Source organism: Chiloscyllium punctatum, chromosome 6 (genome assembly GCF_047496795.1).
Source record: "Chiloscyllium punctatum isolate Juve2018m chromosome 6, sChiPun1.3, whole genome shotgun sequence".
In the NCBI taxonomy this organism is placed as follows: Eukaryota; Metazoa; Chordata; class Chondrichthyes; order Orectolobiformes; family Hemiscylliidae; genus Chiloscyllium; species Chiloscyllium punctatum.
In genome coordinates, this window is record NC_092744.1 from 66604870 (window position 1) to 66622129 (window position 17260).

The 17260-nt window shown below is 40.2% G+C and overlaps 1 protein-coding gene across 1 annotated transcript in view; it reads left to right on the forward strand.

The window, feature by feature from the left end:
* Positions 1–1769: 1769 nt before the first annotated feature.
* LOC140479042 (uncharacterized) overlaps positions 1770–17260 on the forward strand; it is an 84256-nt gene continuing 68765 nt past the window's right edge. Inside the window, exons 1-5 of the mRNA XM_072572832.1 lie at positions 1770–1967; positions 9005–9101; positions 9278–9414; positions 14566–14654; positions 15603–15740. Coding sequence (XP_072428933.1) covers positions 1940–1967; positions 9005–9101; positions 9278–9414; positions 14566–14654; positions 15603–15740 — 489 coding nt within the window. The 5' untranslated portion in view covers positions 1770–1939. The remainder of the gene's footprint in view (positions 1968–9004; positions 9102–9277; positions 9415–14565; positions 14655–15602; positions 15741–17260) is intronic.

The window sequence follows — 17260 nt, forward strand, 5'->3', positions numbered from 1 at the left end:
AGTCATGCCTTATCATACAAGATTGAGGAAATTGTTGGTAGAATTTCCTGACCTGGGTTGGGCCTCTGATAACATCAAGGTCAGTTTCTGACACAAGTTGGAACAGCTGCCAGAATTTCATTTTGGCTGTCTTGGACAATTAGTGGTCTGGAGTAGGATTAACTATCCAATAAACGCAGTCACCATTTTAAATCTCAGAAATGTGGCAGCACAGAAGCCCCTCGAGCAGCAGCAATGCGAGAATGCCCAATCAATCATTTTTTTGCAATGTCGGTTGAGGGACAAGTGTTGACCAAGAAACAGGAGTTAATGCCCCTGCTCTTCTTTTGAGCAGCACCATGGGACTCACCTGAAAGAGCACACAGACCATTGGCTTAATCTCTCATCTAAATGCTAGTGTCCCCTCAGTATTGCACCAGAATGTCAGCCCAGAGTCTTGTATTCAAGTACTAGAACTTGAACCCACACCCTTCTGATTCAGAGAGGAAAGAATGTTCTGAATAGAGTCACCCTGGGTATTTTTGCTTGTTAAAGGGGTGCTGGATAAATTCAGCAATGGGCAATCTGCTGGGAAAACTTCTACAGACAAAAATCCTGGGATAAATTTATTAGCATTTGGAAAAAAATATAATTAAAAGCGAAAGCCCAGTGTACATTTGTGAAAGTATTTGTTACCAGGATTGTTTTGCCAGTGACAAAATGTGGATGGTTGGTGATAATGCAATGGAGAAAGTGAGGACTGCAGATCAGAGTGTGTGCTGGAAAAGCACAGCATTGTGTGGTTAAAGGGGACTTTGGAACATTGGTTGATAAAGTATATATACAAAAAAATCTGAACTCATGGCTCTAAGAGGATGTGGGCAGCACAAATATAAAAAATATCTAAGGGACAGAACCAGAGAGTAGCAGCTGATGTTTAGATGGAAGGAAAGAGTACAGCCCAAATTTCAGGGTTAAGGAAATTGCTAACTTTGATATATACATTTTCTTAAGCTGCATTTGGATATGTAGGGCATAGTTTCAAATACTGAAGATGACACAAATCTCAGACATATTGGAATTGGTGAGGAAGGCAGCAACTGACTTCAGGTGAAATTGCTAGAATAGGACACATAAGCAGACCAGTGGGAGCCCTCTTGTGTTGTTGTGGTAGTGTCCCATCCCAGGATTGGGAGGCCCAGCTTAAATTCCCACCTGCTTCAGAGGTGTGTAATAATATCTCTGAACAGGTTATTTAGGTAAAATAGGTAGTGTATGGTGCCACTAGCCCCTTGGTTATGGGGTTTTTATAGTGTGAAGTGACTCAGCTCGATAGGAAGATAAAGAGGCAAGAGGAAGTACACAGTATAATGTTAAAACGGAGGGAAGAGACAGCCAAGGTAGAGTGTCTCTAATTGTTGGAATTAGCAAGGACTCTTGCCCTTTATCCTTGTCTTGTTCACATGGGACCCAGATTCCTTTTAGTGTGTGGCACATGACACATGGTTTGTCATCATCGTAGACAAACCCATTCAACAACCGAGGAAGTGTAATAAACAGCGGGTGCTGTTCGCTCACCACTGGGATCAAAACCCAAACCAACTGATCCAAACTGTCAGACTGCCCGTAAAATAACGAAAGAGGTTTTCGTCTACTAGTTTTCATATTGCTGCGAAAGGCTGATTATTTAAAAATGAAACTGAAACTTGCAGCCGAAAAGGAAATGTTCTGTCGAGTGAACACTCTTAAGGAGTGCCTCTTAATACAGAGTTCGGGGCACCGTTCGACTGTGAAACATTTATTGTGGCTCTCGGTTTCTCATGTATGTGCGTGAGAGAGAGAAAGAGCAGAAATCTGACCAGAGGGGACACTTTTCCAATGCAAAACAGTAGTCACAACTGTAAACCCGGAAGGGAATCGTCCAATTTATTCAAAAATTTGCCAGACTTTGTGATTCATAATGAGTCGAATCACCGGTTCTCGTGAAGGCAAGTAATAACATTGTTGGGGGGTGGGGGGAGTTTGCGGCGAATATGATCCAATTTTGATGTGTCTAACTGCATGCACTTACTGTCATAAAATGGCCATGATGTGGAGGTGCTGGTGTTGGACAAAGTTAAAAATTCACACAACATCAGGTTATAGTCCAACAGGTTTATTTGGAATCACTAGCTTTCATAGCGCTGCTCCTTCATCAGGTAGCTGTGAAGCAGGATTACAAAACAGAATTGAGAGCAAAATACCACAGTAACATGCAACTAAAACGATATATTGAACAAGTCTGGATTGTTGTTAATGCTTTCATCTTTTGGAATGGGTTGCAGGTTTCAGTGCATTAATATGTAAATCCCAGAACTTCTTTCAAGTCACATTCACCAGATAACTTAAGGTTTTATATAAAAAAAAGACATCTCAGCTCAGGCAATATATTAAAGGTGTGGGGTTAGAGTTTTGTCTGTATCCCAATCTTGAGTCAGACTGGTCCTATTTCCAAATCAGGAATTTATAAAATGTAACATGGATTGACTGCCTGCAGACTGTGGTTTTTGAACAAAGCAGAATGCTTCTGCAATTACAATTCTACAAATACAAATTCACCCCATAGATTTATATGTGTGTGTGCATGCATGTGAGGGAGAGTGTGTGTATGTTTGGGAGAGAGTGTGTGTACGTGTGTGTGAGTGTGTGCATGAGTGAAACAGAGTATAAACCTACTCTGAGAGGATGTGTGCATGGGTGTGAGTGTGTGTGGGGGGGTGGGGGTTATATGTGTGTGTGTGACTGAGAGAGAGCATGTATGAGAGAGAGGATCTGCGTGTGTGTGCATATGTAAGATAAAATGTATGTAAAATAAAGTAGCTAAGCATTTTAATAGTTAACAGGCACTTCTGCAAATCATCATCTTGTATTTATCTGATACAATTAATGGAGTAAAGTGGTCTGAGGAAGACCATAGTCAATTCCAAACTGGGATTTAAAAAAAAAACACTTGGTTGGAGATACAACAACCTTAAAGGAAGAGAGAGAGAGAGAGAGATGTGGTGAGGTGAAGGAATCTCAGAGCTTAAAATAAAAGAAGCTGAAAAGCAAGGACGCCAATGGCAAAGAGATTGAAATCATGTGATCAAGGTGCCAGGAGATGAAACCAGAGCTTTCTGAGGGTTGTAGGATTTGAATAACATAGATAGACAGGAAGGGATGAGACCATGGAGTGAAAGTTGTGGCATCATTTAATTGAGGATTTAAGAGGGCACAGCGCTAAAGAATGGTCAGGACATAGAATGATTTAGCAGATTGGTTGAGTTCTGAATGAAATCCATTTCTGGGAAGATATCAAGTTGCCCAGGAGGAAGTTGCAGTTGTTAGTACTGAGAGTAATATCAGCAAGAATGAGGGTCTCAGCAGGTGAAATAATGTGTGGATTAAAGTGACATTACGAACATAGAAGTAGGTGCCATTAGCAATAGGGTTGGATTGACAGACAGCGCAGCGTCAAGTATGTCAATAACATTGTATACAGGCTGCTTTAGGGAGGGGTTCAATCTGCTGGCTGGGGAACAGACTCTGTTGGGAGCAAAAATGATAACTTTAGTCTGCCTTGGGAAGAAATGTCTACTGACACAAAACCAGATATCAGACATAGTTATGCAAGTGTGTTAGATATTAGTGCCAGTGAAAGATTCAGAGAAAATGTTAATAGAAAGGGGAGAGATAGCAAGGGGAAAAAGCTTTGTGGAGGGGATGTCAGATTTTATTTACCAAAAATTGGCTGCAACAATTTTAGGAAATTTGTCTCCATGAGGTACCATGCTTGCACTGCCGTGCACTCACCATTGGTGGAGTTACTTGCTGCTACTAGGACCTTACTTGTGTTACTTCTGACCAGACCTTCACTGTATATGTGGTGGGAGGAAATCAAAACAAAAAGCTTCAAAAACACGTAGGTGGCAAGAGTACCACTTCATTGGAAATAGAACCTTGTACTTATAAGTGCATTGCGTCTCTATGTCATCATCTATCGGATTGACTATCTTTGAAAAACAATCATTCATGAGATGTTGGCATCACAAGCTGGACCAGCATTCGTTGCTAATCCCTAGTTTCCCTTGAGAAGGTGGTGGTGAGCTGCTGCAGTTCATGTGGTGTAGGTGCATTCTCAATGCCATGGGAATTCTGGGACCATGTGTCCAGAGACACGCAAGGAATGGAGATGTTTCTAATTCAGGATGGTGAGTTGCTGAGAGAGGAACTTGCAGGTGGTACTTGCAAGACAATCAGAGGACTGGATAGAGTAGACAGTGAAATACTTTTCTCTAGGATGATGACGTCAGTTTGTATGAGAGGGCATAACTACAAATTGAGCGGGGATAGATTTAAGACAGAGGGTCAGAGGACAGTTCTTTATGCAGAGAGTGGTATGGGCGTGGAATGCCCTACCTGCTAATATAGTCACCTCAGCCACATTAGGGAGATTTAATCAGTCCTTAGATAAGCACATGGATGATTTTGGGATACTGTAGGAGGACAAGCTGAGAATAGTTCACAGGTCGGCGCAACATCGAGGGCCGAATGGCCTGTTCTGCGCTGTATTATTCTATGTTCTATGTTCTAAAGTTACAATATACCAGCTTCTGTTTTCCTTTTAGATGGTGATGGTTGTGGGTTTGGAAGGTATTTTCTAAGAAGCTTTGGTGAAGTTCACAGTGCTGCTACTGAACATGGATGGTGGAGGCACTGAATGTGGATGGGGTACCAAACAAAAAGCCATTTTGTCCTGGATGGTTTCAAGTTTCTTGAGTGTTGTTGGGGTTGCATTCATCCAGGCAAATGGAACAGTCCGTTACTCTCCTGATTTCTGCCTTGTCGGTGGTAGACCGGCTATGTGGAATCAGGAGCTGAGTTAATTGCTTCAGTACTTCTAACTTCTGACCTGCCTTTTAGCCACTGTAATTATATGGCTAGAACAGTTCAGTTTCTGTTCAAGGGTAACTCCCAGGATGTTGATAGTGGGCGATTCAGTGATGGTAAAGCCAGTCAATGTCAGTGGATTAGTGCCTCTTGTTGGAGAGGTTCATTGCCTGGTATTTATGTAGCAAGAATACTACTTGCCACTTATCAGTCCAAGCTGGATATTGTCCAGATCTTGCTACACTTGGACAGGGACTTTTCAGTAGCTGAGAAGTGACAAATGGTGCTGTACATTGTGCAGTCATCAGTGATGGAGGGAAAGTCATTGATGAAGTAGCTGAAGATGGTTGGGCTGAGGAACTCCTGCAGAGATGTGCTGGAACTGAGATGACTGACTTCAACCACCATGAGCATCTTCCTATGTGCCAAACAGAGGAGAGTTTTCTCATTGATCCCCAGTGACTCCAGTTTTGCTTGACGTCAACTCCTTGATGTTACATTTGATCAAATATGGCCATGATATCAAAAGCAGTCACTTTTGTCTCACCTCTGGAGTTCACCTTTTTTGTCCATGTTTGAACCAAGACTGGAATGAGATCAAGAGCAGAATGGTCCTGGCAGAAGCCAAACTGGGTGTCAGTGAGCAGGTAATTGCTTAGCAGGTTCTGATTGTTAACATTGTTGATGATATCTTACCTCACTGCTGATGGTTGAGAATAGAAGGATGGGGCTATAATTGGCTAGGTTGGATTTGTTCTGCCTTTTGTATAAATTTCCACATTGATGGGTAGATGTAAGTGTTGGAACTGTACTGGATCAACGTTAATAGAACTGTGGCAAGTTCTAACATAAGTCTTCAGTACTATTGCTGGAATGCTGGATAGACATAGCCTTTGTGTCTCCAATCATTTTTTGATACCAAGTGGAGTGAATCACAATGGCTGAGTACACTGGAGGAGGCTGAGATGGACCATCTACTTGGCATTTATGTCTAAAGATTCTTGCAAATGAATCAACCTTATATTTTGTCTTGGTGTGATGAGCTTCCTGATTGATTATTAAGGATGGGGATATTTATGGAGTCGCCTCCTCCAATGGGCTGTTTAATTGTCCACCAACATTCACAATTAGATGTGTCCAGGTTGAAACTGATTCATTGGCAATGAAATCACTTACCTCTGTCTGTCATTTGTTGCTTAAGCTGTTTGTCACAAAAGTAGTCCTGTTTGATATTTTTGGAAGATTGATATCTCATATGTAGGTATGTCTGGCACTGCTCCTGGCATGTCCAACAGCACTCTTCTTTAAACGAGGGTTGATCCTCTGGCTTGATAGCAATGGCAGAGTGGAGGACATGCTGAGCAATGATGTGGCAGATTGTGTTGAACTGTATTTCTTTATCTGCTGCTGATGATGACCCACAATGCCTCGTGGATGCGCAGTCTTTTTGCTACAATCGACTGTGGATTCACAACCATCATTCGACTCATTATTCCAGATTATTATTGAATTCAAAGTCCACTACCTGCTGTAGCAAGTTTCAAATCTAGGTCCCAGAAAACCCTGGGTCTCTGGATTAAAAGTCTACCATAAGGCCACCACTTCCCCACACACCACTTGGAACAAGAACTCTCTCTGTGACTCACTATATTTAGGGAGAAGTAGCTAGCCACTGGAGTTTTTCTGCCAACACTTTGGTGCCCTCGTATTCCTCTCCATATGTTGCAGTTTTTGCTAACTCTTTGAACCAATAATAATGTGTTTGGCAAGGTGAGATATGCTTCTAGTTATCCTGCATTTTTGACCTTAACTTTATGCATCATTGTTAGACCATAGCAGCACTAAGGAATATTACATGCTGGTTTCTTGCAAGATTTAAATCAGGAGCTATCAGTCACTCTCATGTTCCAGTTCAAGTCAAATGGTAGAGTCTATGCCTGACTGATGAGGCCAAATGACTGCTTTCTCAGTAGAATGTACATTGTGTGCTCCAGCATCTTCGAATTGAGACTCCTCACCAAATCCGATTTGCTTCAATTGACTACGTCAATGTAGCACCGATTAAACATGTTCACACTGAGGGCCATTATGTATTGTTATTTCGAAATATTTTGACATTTCATGACCTGAGCTCTATATGTTGACTGGTAATATGGCTCTTTCCATTTTCACCACAATGAATGGTTAACTAGTAACCTGTGAGGTGCAGAGAGAGCAGGCTGTTATCAGAAACATCACTATCCCATTACCACAAAGCTAGGTAAATCTGATAATTTGTTTCATTACTTGCTTAATAACCTGCCCATTGAGTGTATTTAATTGCAAGTCTTTGCACAGGGCATTTCCCATACTCTTGTCCTAGGCAGCTAATGATACACTAGTGCAATGTGTATAAAGGTACAGAAGCAGAAAGACTACCCAATTAATTTTGGAGCACAACACTATATTCCCTGATAGCTTGGCACCTGGTTCTTAATCATATTCAGGTTAACGCTACATTGTCACTGGGCAAAAGTTCAAAGACAGTTTCCTCTGAGATTCAAGAAAGGCATATGTAGCATTGCAACCAGATGTGGTCAGAGTATTAAAATGCATTATTTACCTACACTATTTCTATTTAGTGATGATTTTGGGATTAAGAACATAGAACATAAGAACTAGGAGCAGGAATAGGCTGTCTGGCCATTTGAGCCTGCTCCATCATTCAATAAGATCATGGCTGATCATTTCATGGATTCAGATCCACTTACCTACCTTCTCACCAGAGCCCTTAATTCCTTCATTGTTCATAAAAAAATCTACCTTAGCTTTAAAAATGTTTACTGAAATAGCATCAAACACTTCCCTGGGCAAGGAATTCCATAGATTCCCAACCCTCCTTCTCAAATCAGTCCAAAATCTGCTTCCTCTAATCCTGAGGCTATCCCTCTTGTCTCAGCTTCACCCACCAGTGGAAACATCCTCTCTACTTCTACCTTATCTATTCCCTTCATAATTTTATATGTTCTACATAATTCCCCTTCTTTCTTCTGCATTCCGCTGAATATAATCCCAATCCACTCAGTCCCTCCTCATTAACCAACCCCCCTCTGGAATCCATCTCCCAGACCTTTGCCCATTCACTCAAGTATCTATGTTCCTCTGCAAAGTTTCACAGGCCTCTGCACACTTTGCCCTGCCATTCATTTTAGTGTCACTTAGAAACTTTGACACACTACAAGTGGTCCCCAAGTCCAAATCATCTATATAAATTGTAAATAATTATGGTCCCAACACCGAACCCTGAGGCACACTTCTAGTCACTGATTGCCAGCCAGAATAACACTCATTTATCCCCACTCCTTGCTTCCTGTTGGTCAACCAATCCTCTATCCATGGTAATACTTTACCTGTGACACCATGCATCTTTCTCTTTGGCAGCCGCCTCTTGTGCAGGACCTTGTCCAAGGCCTTTTGGAAATCTAGGTACATCACATCCACTGGATTGACTGCAAAAAGTAGAGAAATAGATTAGATTACTTACAGTGTGGAAACAGGCCCTTCGGCCCAACAAGTCCACACCGCCCCGCCGAAGCGCAACCCACCCATACCCCTACATCTACCCCTTACCTAACACTATGGGCAATTTAGCATGGCCAATTCACCTGGCCTGCACATCTTTGGACTGTGGGAGGAAACCGGAGCACCCGGAGGAAACCCACGCAGACACGGGGAGAATGTGCAAACTCCACACAGAGAGTCGCCTGAGGCGGGAATTGAACCCGGGTCTCTGGCGCTGTGAGGCAGCAGTGCTAACCACTGTGCTACCGTGCTGCCCACAAATACTTAGTGACATTTTCATTTCAATTTCAAAAAAAGCATTATGATAAGTATAAACGTAAATTTGCTGGTCAATATTTGTTCAAATTTGTTGACCACAACCAAATATTTGATCCATGTCGTAAATATTCAACATTACTGAAAATTAGTATGAAAGATGCAATAGAACTTAACAGCCACAGGAAAGTTTGCGAGTTAAGCATATGTATGTAGAAATTAGAACTTAGTTGTTTGTCTGTTAAGGAAACTTGTTACAATTTATATGTGTGATTAAAACATAACTTTTACTTATGATTAGAGTATTTTGGATTATACAACCAAGGAGCCACTTGCTACTTGAACACATTGCTTCAAACTCTCTACCTGACTCCTGAAGTGAAGGACACTATTGACAGGTTTGTAAATGATATAAATAATCTCTGATTGGTAGTGACATGTTATCTAATTACTTGGAAGTGCAATATATTTTAGATGTAAATATTTACTGTGAAAAGCAAATAATGCATTATGTAAATGTCATATTACATATTGAAAATGTCTAATATTGTGCAACAATTAATCTTCCTATTAGATTTGTTGGAGAGACATATGAACCCATTGATAAGGATGCCAGCATTTGCTACCAGCTTAAAGAACTATTTGAAAGCTTAGAAAATGGTCGAGCACATACACATGGAATTACAAGGACTCTGGGCTTGAGCAAGAAAGGTGAATGGCACATAATATAAAAATTGGAATATCATGTAAAATGGCATTCACTTAGGACCAATGACATAACTTTAGAAAAGTTTTTCAATCTTGATGTGAAATTTCTTTTACCACCATTTTTTCACAAGATGTGCACTTTTGATCGTGGACATAAAATGACCCATGAAGGCTTGAAAATTTCTTCCCAAAAAGGGCGATGGGGGCAGGGGGTGGGGTGTGCATAGGAGTGCAATTAATGTGCTGAACATAAAATGAACTGGCAATGTTGGTGTTTTGGTCACCATTTTGAAATATGAGCAAAACATAAAACTGGGCAATTCAGGGGACATCAATGTGGCATATTTTAATGAATGAATTAGTCGAGAAGTGTACCTTTAACCATGATCTAAACGTTTTAAAATGATAAATAGACCATGTTTATTTCTTCAGCACCTGATGCCAAATTGTACATTAAATTCATTTGCTGTACTTTGCCCAATAGATAACTGCAAGAAGTCTACTTAGGATCAGTTTCTACATTTTCCATTTCAGAAATATTCCTTAGTATCAAATCATCTCTCTGTCCCTCCATTGAATTAGATATTCTGTATTGTTTTACATAATCTGACAATAATTTGCACATTAATAGCATATATGATTTTCATGGTTTGTGAAAATTTTCTCCTCTGTCAACCATTCACATATTCCATTTGGAGATAACTTGATTTCCCAGATTGCACTACAGTTATAACTGCAATGTAGGTGTTATTTCCTCACAGGTGCCTCTTTATCTCACCAATTCTGTGAAATCTGAAAATCTCCCATACTGTTTTTTGTCTAAATCACCAGGATATCTATTTCGTAATTTCACTGCATCGATCCACAACTTCACTCTACCCAACTGGACATGCACAAAGGAACTCCTGCAGAGAACTTGATTTTCATTGTGGATTTGCATTTGAAAATTACCCTAATCTTCCATTTAGTTAACCATGAAGGCTCATTGCACCATAAGTTTTCTCTTCTCACATTTGTGGTATTTATGAGAACTATTTTTGAGTAGTTTCCACTTTCCATTGTTCTGCAGTTGAACATTCATTCATTGCTACTCGTGTTCCTGCCACTGATACTGAATCATTGGCAAACAATTAAGAAACATTGGTCAGTGCTACTCTAACATTATTCCCACTGTGAATAACCCCTAAATGCAGCAGAAACTAGACCCCTTGTTTGAGATGCTATTGCAGACATGAGTATCATTAGCACAGTATAAATGGACAAGAGGGAAGCCCCAGAAAGACATCTCCTCGACACTGTCTGAGGTAAAAGCTTTAGATCCCTCAGAGGAACCACCGGAAAAGCGAGCTACAGCATCCTCCAGCAGCTGACACCTAGATGAATACTTGAACCAGACTAGAGTCAAGAACTCATCACGGGTTCACTTCCACTGTTGTTGAGAATGGTTCTGACCAAGGGTCACTGGATTTGAAATGTCAACTCTGCTTTCTTTCCAAGGATGCTGCCAGACCTGTTGACTTTCTCCAACAATTTCTGTTTTGTTTGAGTTCTTGGGCTTGTACTCATTGAGATTTTGAGAAATGAGGGATGTTTCCTTTGACTTACCTTATTAAAATATTTAAGATTCTTAGGGTGCCTGACAGGATAAATATGGAAAGGATGTTTCCCCTGGTGGTAGAACCATTGGGTATAATCTCAGAATAAGATATTTTTCCATTCAAAACAGATAAGGTTTTTTTTCTTATGCAGGGTTGAATCTATCTGGATTTTATTGCAGAAGGCTATCAAGGATGTGTTGTTAAATATATTTAATACTGAGATAGACAGGTATTTATACAGAATTTTCAGGGGCCACCAAGGGAAATTGGAGTTAATGATTATCAGATCACCATGAATTCATTGAATGACAATGGGCTGTGTGGTCTGTTTCTGCTCCACTGTCCCCTAGTTTCATCTGAAATAAAACTGAAACTCAGCAGACTTACCAGCATCTAAGGAGTTTGAAACAAAGTTAATGTTTCAATAACAATATAGCTCTTCTTCAGATCAGAAGGGAGCTTGAAAATTGTATGGTATTTTAATGCTGTAGAGAGAGGAGGGAGGTTGAATACGCGATGCAGATTGTAAGGGTGTTCAGACCCAAAGATTCATATTGAATTCAACAACTTTAGACCATGATCTATGTATCCATTGGTTTTTTGACTGAATGATGTTTCCTTTGACTTACTGAGGTCTACCCCATGCTTTGACTTTGAGACATGGCCATTTGCTTGAAACAGACGCAGTACACTTGGTACCATTGTGACTGGCACTTGGTGCTAGTATGAGATTGACATGACACAGTGCTGTACAACAACATGTCCATTCCCTTGACTGAGCACTGCTGCTAACCATGACAAGTTGCATTGGAACACTAGAAGAAAAGTCAAAGTAAGGCTTCTATGAACTTTTAAGTCATAGCTGAGGAAGCAAAGTGTATAAAGACAAGACAAGGCAGGGGTGTGGTGAGAACCAAGTCAGCACAAAGTGAGTGAGCACTAAGCAAGTGAGTGAGGATCCCTGAAATTATATTTGGTCCAATCTATGAAATAGCTGCCTGTCCCTGTATGCAACATAGCATTCCAGCGAAAGGTGCCAGTGCTGTCCAAAGTGCAGTGTGGAAGTATAGGGGGATTGCCATGCATATATAGTGTGGCTGGGTACATGTGGAAGGTCCATGGAGGTGGGATGTGTGCTGTCGTTGCCCATGGAGCATGCCCTGAGATTTTACTGCTGTGTCTCCGATATGGATGTCTGGAGAAGAAAGTGGCAGGTGGAGTTGCCAATTAACCGCTCTGACCCGTGTATCGGGAATTGTCACTACCTAGTTTCTATGTGGCATAGAGGAAAATAGGAAACTGCACATTAATGAGATGAGATGAAATTAAGTAACCATGAGACATTAGTGTATGCTAATACATGCATTATGTATCTCACCACTTTGAAGGTAGAATCTCAACTTGTCATTCAACATTTGGTTGGAAAATTGAACTTTTTGGTCTCAATGTTGAAACACCTCTTGCTGGCAGTCTCAAATGATTTTCTTAAATCACCTACAGTGGCCCACAGTCATTCAAGGCTTTGAAAATTCCGCCTCTTATTTCTTTAAAACAACCACACAAAGAGGCTTTGCTTTGACATCATTATAAGACTGAAGCTTTGATTCACCCTCTGAAGTGAATAGTGGCTCTGGGGTTGATATAACCATTCAGAGGACTTTTGAGGACCCATTCCAATGCATGATTCTCAAGATCAGGCCAGTCAGTGGCTCATCCCAGGGCTCATGACACATTTGGACATGATTTGGAGATGCCGGTGTTGGACTGGGGTGTACAAAGTCAAAAATCACCGAACACTAGGTTATAGTCCAACAGATTTAATTGGAAGCACTAGCTTTCGGAGCAACGCCCCTTCATCAGGTGGTTGCGACGCTCCGAAAGCTAGTGCTTCCAATTAAACCTGTTGGACTATAACCTAGTGTTGTGTGATTTTTAACATTTGGACATGGACATCATCTTCAGGATAAATTACTCATCCTTTCATTTTTTGCATCAGTGTTTCACTAATACTTTGTTGCAACACAGTCATTTGGTAAGTTTGCAACTGTTATGTTATTTTACTTGAAACTAGCTTTGGGTTGCATTCTTTTTGCTGGATGACCTATTTCTGTTCATTAATCATCCAGGGTAGTCTGCAATGTCTGAATGTATCTTAAACTCTTCAAGGCTTGTATTGTGTGCTTGCTTTTTTGCGCTGATACAGAGGGTGAGTATTGCATGCATCTCTGGGCTGAAAGATTGAGGTTGCTTCCTAATATCAACAGGGCATTTCATACACATTGAATATTAGGCCGAATATAATTGTTGGTGTAGAAGAAAAATGAATTCGTTTTATACTGGGCTAGTTTTGGGCATGACTGGCTACATCAGCATTTATTGCCCATCCCTGATTGAGCTGGAGCAGGCAAATACAATAGTGTGTTGACTTCTTGAATCGCTATAGTCCCTGTGGTGTAGGACATTACCTACCAGACTGTTAGGAAGGGAGTTCCAGAATTTTGATCTAGCAACTGGGAAGAAAGGGTGGTGTATTTCCAAGTCAGGGTGATGTGTGGCTTGGAGGGGAATTTGCAGATGGTGTCCTGCATCTGCTGCTCGTGTCTTTCAAGATAGTCAAGATCATGAGCTTGAGAGAAACTGTCAGAGGAGCAGTGCAGTACAGGGGGAGGTGGAATGGTGAAGTCTGACTTAGATTTAAAAAACATTTCGAATTAAAAGTCACCCTAATAGTGATCATGAAACCACTATTGATTGACATTAGAGACCTTTCTGGGAAGGAAATTTGGCTTCTTGTAGTGTAGTGATAGTGTCCCGACCTCTGCACCAGGAGATCTGGGTATAAAAGTCCCATCTGCTCCAGAGGTGTGTAATAACATACCTAAACAGTTGATCAATAATATCTAGAGAGAGAAATCTGTCATTGTTGCCTGGTCTGGTCTATATGGCACTCAGACCCACAGAAATGTGGTTGAATCATAATTATCCTCTGGCGTAGCAAACCACTCAGTTGTATCTAACCATCACAAAGTTGATTTCTAATCCACAATCTACTGAATCTAAAATTGATTAAACAAGGAGATGTAATGCATAAAGCAGCTGCAGTCAGGCACATTACTACATAATTTGAAGGACATTAAACTGTATTAAAGAAAATTTCTCAGATCATGCACTGCAAAATAAATTTTCCTGTTGTATAACTGGGAGCATTGAAGTACTGAGCTCCATACACTAATTTGTAGAGTTCCTAAATTTCTCAATAATGAAATTATTACATGAAATGTAATAATCCAGTCCTCAGAGAGAATTGAGAGAATGTTTTAATATAGTATGATTTTAATTAATTTTTTATCCCCAGATTAATCATTTGGGCAAGAATATAATGGTTGACCTCTGAGAAGTATTTGGTTTTGTAATGATAATATTCTGATGTCATTCTCGATGCTGCAACTATACTTTTTAACACTCTTGTTTCAAGAGTATTTAACAATGAGTAATAGTTTTTATTCTAAGTTATAACTATTTGAAGAATATAATACTACTTCTGCATTTTTTAAAGTATTCAAACAACAGGATATCGAAGAATATTTCCGACTCTTATTGAATAAAATTGACGAAGAAAGTAATGGATCTTGTAATGTATTGCAGGTGAGCTTATAATAGAGGAGAGACTTCAAACTCAGTTCTTACTTGTCAGTAAAGTTGATCTATAATCTAGGTTTGATTTTGAGCTCCCTTCAGTTTCTTTATCTTATAAGCAAGTGTATATTATCTTTCTTACTGTTATCGCAATCTATTTTGTGGATATAATTGTCGTCACTGAGTGCAATATGCTGTGTATTTACAAAGTACTGATTATTAATTTAGTTTTATGAATGACGTTCGGATGCTGTCAACTCAATGATGGTTCCATCCCTGAAAGCAGCAGAATACAATAATAACATTAATTCCTGTCATAATAACTTGCTGAGAACTCAACGCACCACAGGACAGAACCAACACTTTTACGGTGTCTGTGGAATGCTGTATCCGATACCAGCACAGATTGGAAATTGGGTATTACTGTCTTCTAGCCCCAGTTCCAACTCATTTTGTTCTGAGTATAACTCTCACCTGGTACTATAACAGAGCTATCAATTATTTGAGATAACACCCAACAGGGTGATGAGAAATTCACCTGAGCGTAGTATCTCTGGATGAAACCTGAGTAAAATGAAACTGGTCAAAAATTTCAGTTTTGATGTCTGGAAATAGTATGTGTGTTGAATTTGGATGAAGACAAAAGCAGGTACAATTCTGATGTCAGCGTATTGATCAAATTAGTTTTCTGCAGATGAAGAGTAGTTCAACACCAAAAAATCGCTAATGGCTATGGAACCAAAGCATGGTAGGCATTTGCAAAACATACGAGAAAAGACTGAAAATTGAAATAGAGTTCTTTAGAGTTCTTTAATTTCACCGTTAAACCATAATAAAGTAAACTCTTGTCTCTCTTTTTAGTAATTTAGGAAATGAGACAGGCCACAAAGATTTGAAGGGTGGAGGAGAGAAAAAAGCATGAGAAAGGAGAAAATTCTTATGTAATCTTTTTTCTAGATCTACCAGAGTAAAGTGATTAATTCTCTGAAGTGTTTGGAATGCGACACTGAATCCCAAGAAGAATGTATGCTTTTGGATATTCCCTTGTCCCTTTCGCCTCCTGATTGTATAACAGGGAAATATTTCAACAGTGTGGTAAGTAGTACATCTACATTCTTAATAACAATTCTGGCAGTTACTTATTAATAGGGCCACAATGGAAGGACAACATTAAATTGTAAAGAGTGCCTGCTGTGCTTGGCTACATCTTGAGGGTTGATATTGGACAAAGTCAGATCTGTTTTCTGCTCCTGACCTTGCTCTTGATCCCAGCTCATATCCTGGCACTGAAACTTGCAGGACAGACATCCATTCCATGAGAGCATCTAACTCAGAGATTGGAGATGCAGATGTTTACTGTAGCACTATGAAAATGAATCCAACCATGCACTTCTAATAAGGTTTTAAAGGTACATAACCAAGATGGTTATGGCTCCGTCCAGCAATTTTCTGAAAAAAATCCAACCTTTCTGTCGTGGACAGCGAAGGTTACCTCAGAGTACAGTGAGATTTTGATCAGATGGACCATTGGGCTGAGAAGTGGCAGATGGAGTTTACTTTAGATAAATGCGAGGTGCTGCATTGTCGGAAAGCAAATCCTGGCCGGCCTTATACACTTAGTGGTAAGAACATGGAGGGTGTTGCCGAACAAAGAGACCTTTGAGTGCAGGTTCACAGTTCCTTTAAAGTAGAGTCACAAGTAGATAGGATAGTGAAGAAGGCATTTGAAACGCTCTCCTTTCTTGGTCAGAGTATTGAGTATAGGAGTTGGGAGGTCATGTTGCGGCTGTACAGGACATTGGTTAGGTCACTTTTGGAATATTGTGTGCAATTCTGATCACCTTCCTATCGGAAAGATGTTGTGAAACTTGAAAGGGTTCAAAAAAGATGTACAGGGTTGGTGATTTGAGCTATAAGGAGAGGTTGAATAGGCTGGGGCTGTTTTCCCTGAAGTTTTGGAGGCTGAAGGGTGACCTTATAGAGGTTTGTAAAATCACAAGGGGAATGGATAGGATAAATAGATAAAGTCTTTTCCCTGGGTTGGGGGAGTCCAGAACTAAGAGCATATGTTTAGAGTGAGAGGAGAAAGATTTAATAGGGATCTAGGGGGCACGTTTTCTCTGTTTTAACTGGGTGACTATTATTTTTAAAGTAGTGATCCCCCGTTCCATATTTTCCCAAAAGAGGGAATACCCTTTATATATTCATCCTGACAAGATAGTTGAGGAGCTTGGATATCTCAGAAAAGTCACTTTTTACTGTTCTAAACTCCAGTTGATGTCCAACATTGGACTCCTGTCCAACTGTTCGTCATAAGACAACCTGCCCATTCTTTGCTAAAGTCTAGTAAAGGTTCTCTGAATTGTTTCCAATGCATTAACATTTATCTTTAGATACGGAGACCAATACTATGCACATAACACAAATGCGAACTCACCAGTATAACTGAATAACTGAAGCATTATTTCCCTACTCATGTATTCAATTTCCCTCATAATAAGTGATGATATTCTGTCAGCATTCCTACTTACTTGCTGTGTCTGCATGTGAATCCTTTTTGATTCATGCACAAGGGTACTCTGATCGCCCTTCATCTCAGCGCTTTGTGATCTCTC